At 37.3% G+C, this 1,484-nt stretch overlaps 1 protein-coding gene across 1 annotated transcript in view; it reads left to right on the top strand.

Annotated features, from left to right (window-relative positions):
* LOC114070045 (E3 ubiquitin-protein ligase SHPRH-like) overlaps positions 1-1,009 on the top strand; it is a 5,569-nt gene extending 4,560 nt beyond the window's left edge. The window contains exon 4 of the mRNA XM_027907231.1: positions 729-1,009. Within this exon, the coding sequence (XP_027763032.1) occupies positions 729-841 (113 nt within the window). The 3' untranslated portion in view covers positions 842-1,009. The remainder of the gene's footprint in view (positions 1-728) is intronic.
* The last annotated feature ends 475 nt before the right edge of the window (positions 1,010-1,484 follow it).

The raw sequence follows: 1,484 nt of genomic DNA, 5'->3' as shown, positions 1-1,484 counted from the left end.
GAAACTTGTGAAAAAAACACTCTTGGTCCTGAGTGTAGGATTGATTCAAAATGTGAGCTGAAGACTGACTCAGTAACAGTGACCATAGTATACTGAGTTTCAGTGTTCTTGCAGAAGCGAGAGAAGCCTAGCACCCCTGTATAATTGTATTCAATTTAAAAAGGCAGAATTGTATAAAAAATTAGGCAACTTGCTAAAGAGAGGATAAAAAGAAGAACTAACAGAATAAAATCTAACTTCCTTACCTGCTGCGAAGAACAAATGTGGAACTGTAAGAAAACACTTGAGGTTGTCAAGGGATGGGCCAGTATAACTAACTATGTGGGGAAGGGAAGATATTGCACATAAGAAGTCATCCTTCCAAAAACTGAAGTAATCTGACTGACACAGACATGTCAGTGTAAATTTAAAAGCACAATAAAGCAGATCCAAGAAGTCTGAGGAATAAATAGTTTAAGATATAGAAATGAATAGTAATGGTTTTAAATGCATCAGAAGCAGAATATTTGCCAAAGAATTCATAGACTTGAGATGACTAAGGCATATGATAGAGTGCTGAAATAAAGTAATGTTATAGCAGAAAGCACATTTTTCTTCTCTGCATATCTTCTCATTGAGGAAGAGCTGGGGAAAGAGACTGTTTGTGAAGAAAGTGACCAGTGATTTGTTCTGAGATCCAAAATAATTTTCTACTGGAACCTGGGGCATCTGTCTTCACTACTCTAAAGGATATATTTTTATGGATGGCGTGGTTCAATGCTGCTTAGAGGTGAAGAGGGATTTGCTGGAAGGGAAGTCATGCCCCTCAAAGTTACTGGAGCAAGAATGTGGATTTGAGTGATTGGGTTGCTAGTTGCTATGTCTTAACTTATCAGAAGGCGTGTAACCAGCTCAGGTTCATAAAGGAGCTGTGTTGCCAACGGGTAAATGTTCTGACCATTTTTCACCATGTACGTTTTGATGTAGCATAAAATAATAATAGAGTCTTGATTTTATGCCAATGAATGCCGTTTAAGTGGCTAAGTAAAATAGCTGATGTGGAGAACAGAATTAAACCATTGGAAATCACCAGTCAAGTCTTACAAAGGCATGTGCAGCTTAATGTACGCTTTGAGAAAAAGAGCAATGGCTGAAATGCTTTCAACAAAGTTTAAATGTATTATGCAGTATAACAGAGTTGAACAACTAAAAGCTTGCAAGCAGATTAGGCAGTGGAGCTTCAGCAGAAATTCAATAAACCTAGAGCAATGCAGAAGAAAAAAATTAGGGCCTCTTTGGTAATTGTTGCAACTTGGCTTGTATTTGAGTAGGTAAGTGTATAGCTCAGTAAATGTATCAACTTAGTGTTTAGTGCTAATCAAACCAAATCGAAGGTAAACAATTATCCTGGAAGTATTAGAGAACAAAACACAATCATTAAACCACTATGCAAGTCCACAGAGTGCATTACATTGTGCTCTGAATTCAGAAGAAGCGTGTCACAC

The sequence above is a fragment of the Empidonax traillii genome, unplaced genomic scaffold (genome assembly GCF_003031625.1).
Source record: "Empidonax traillii isolate 1590-97213 ecotype Southwest subspecies unplaced genomic scaffold, ASM303162v1 scaffold1424:size187401, whole genome shotgun sequence".
Taxonomy (NCBI): Eukaryota; Metazoa; Chordata; class Aves; order Passeriformes; family Tyrannidae; genus Empidonax; species Empidonax traillii.
The sequence above is the reverse complement of the archived record's forward strand: the minus strand, read 5'-3'. Positions and strand labels throughout refer to the sequence as shown.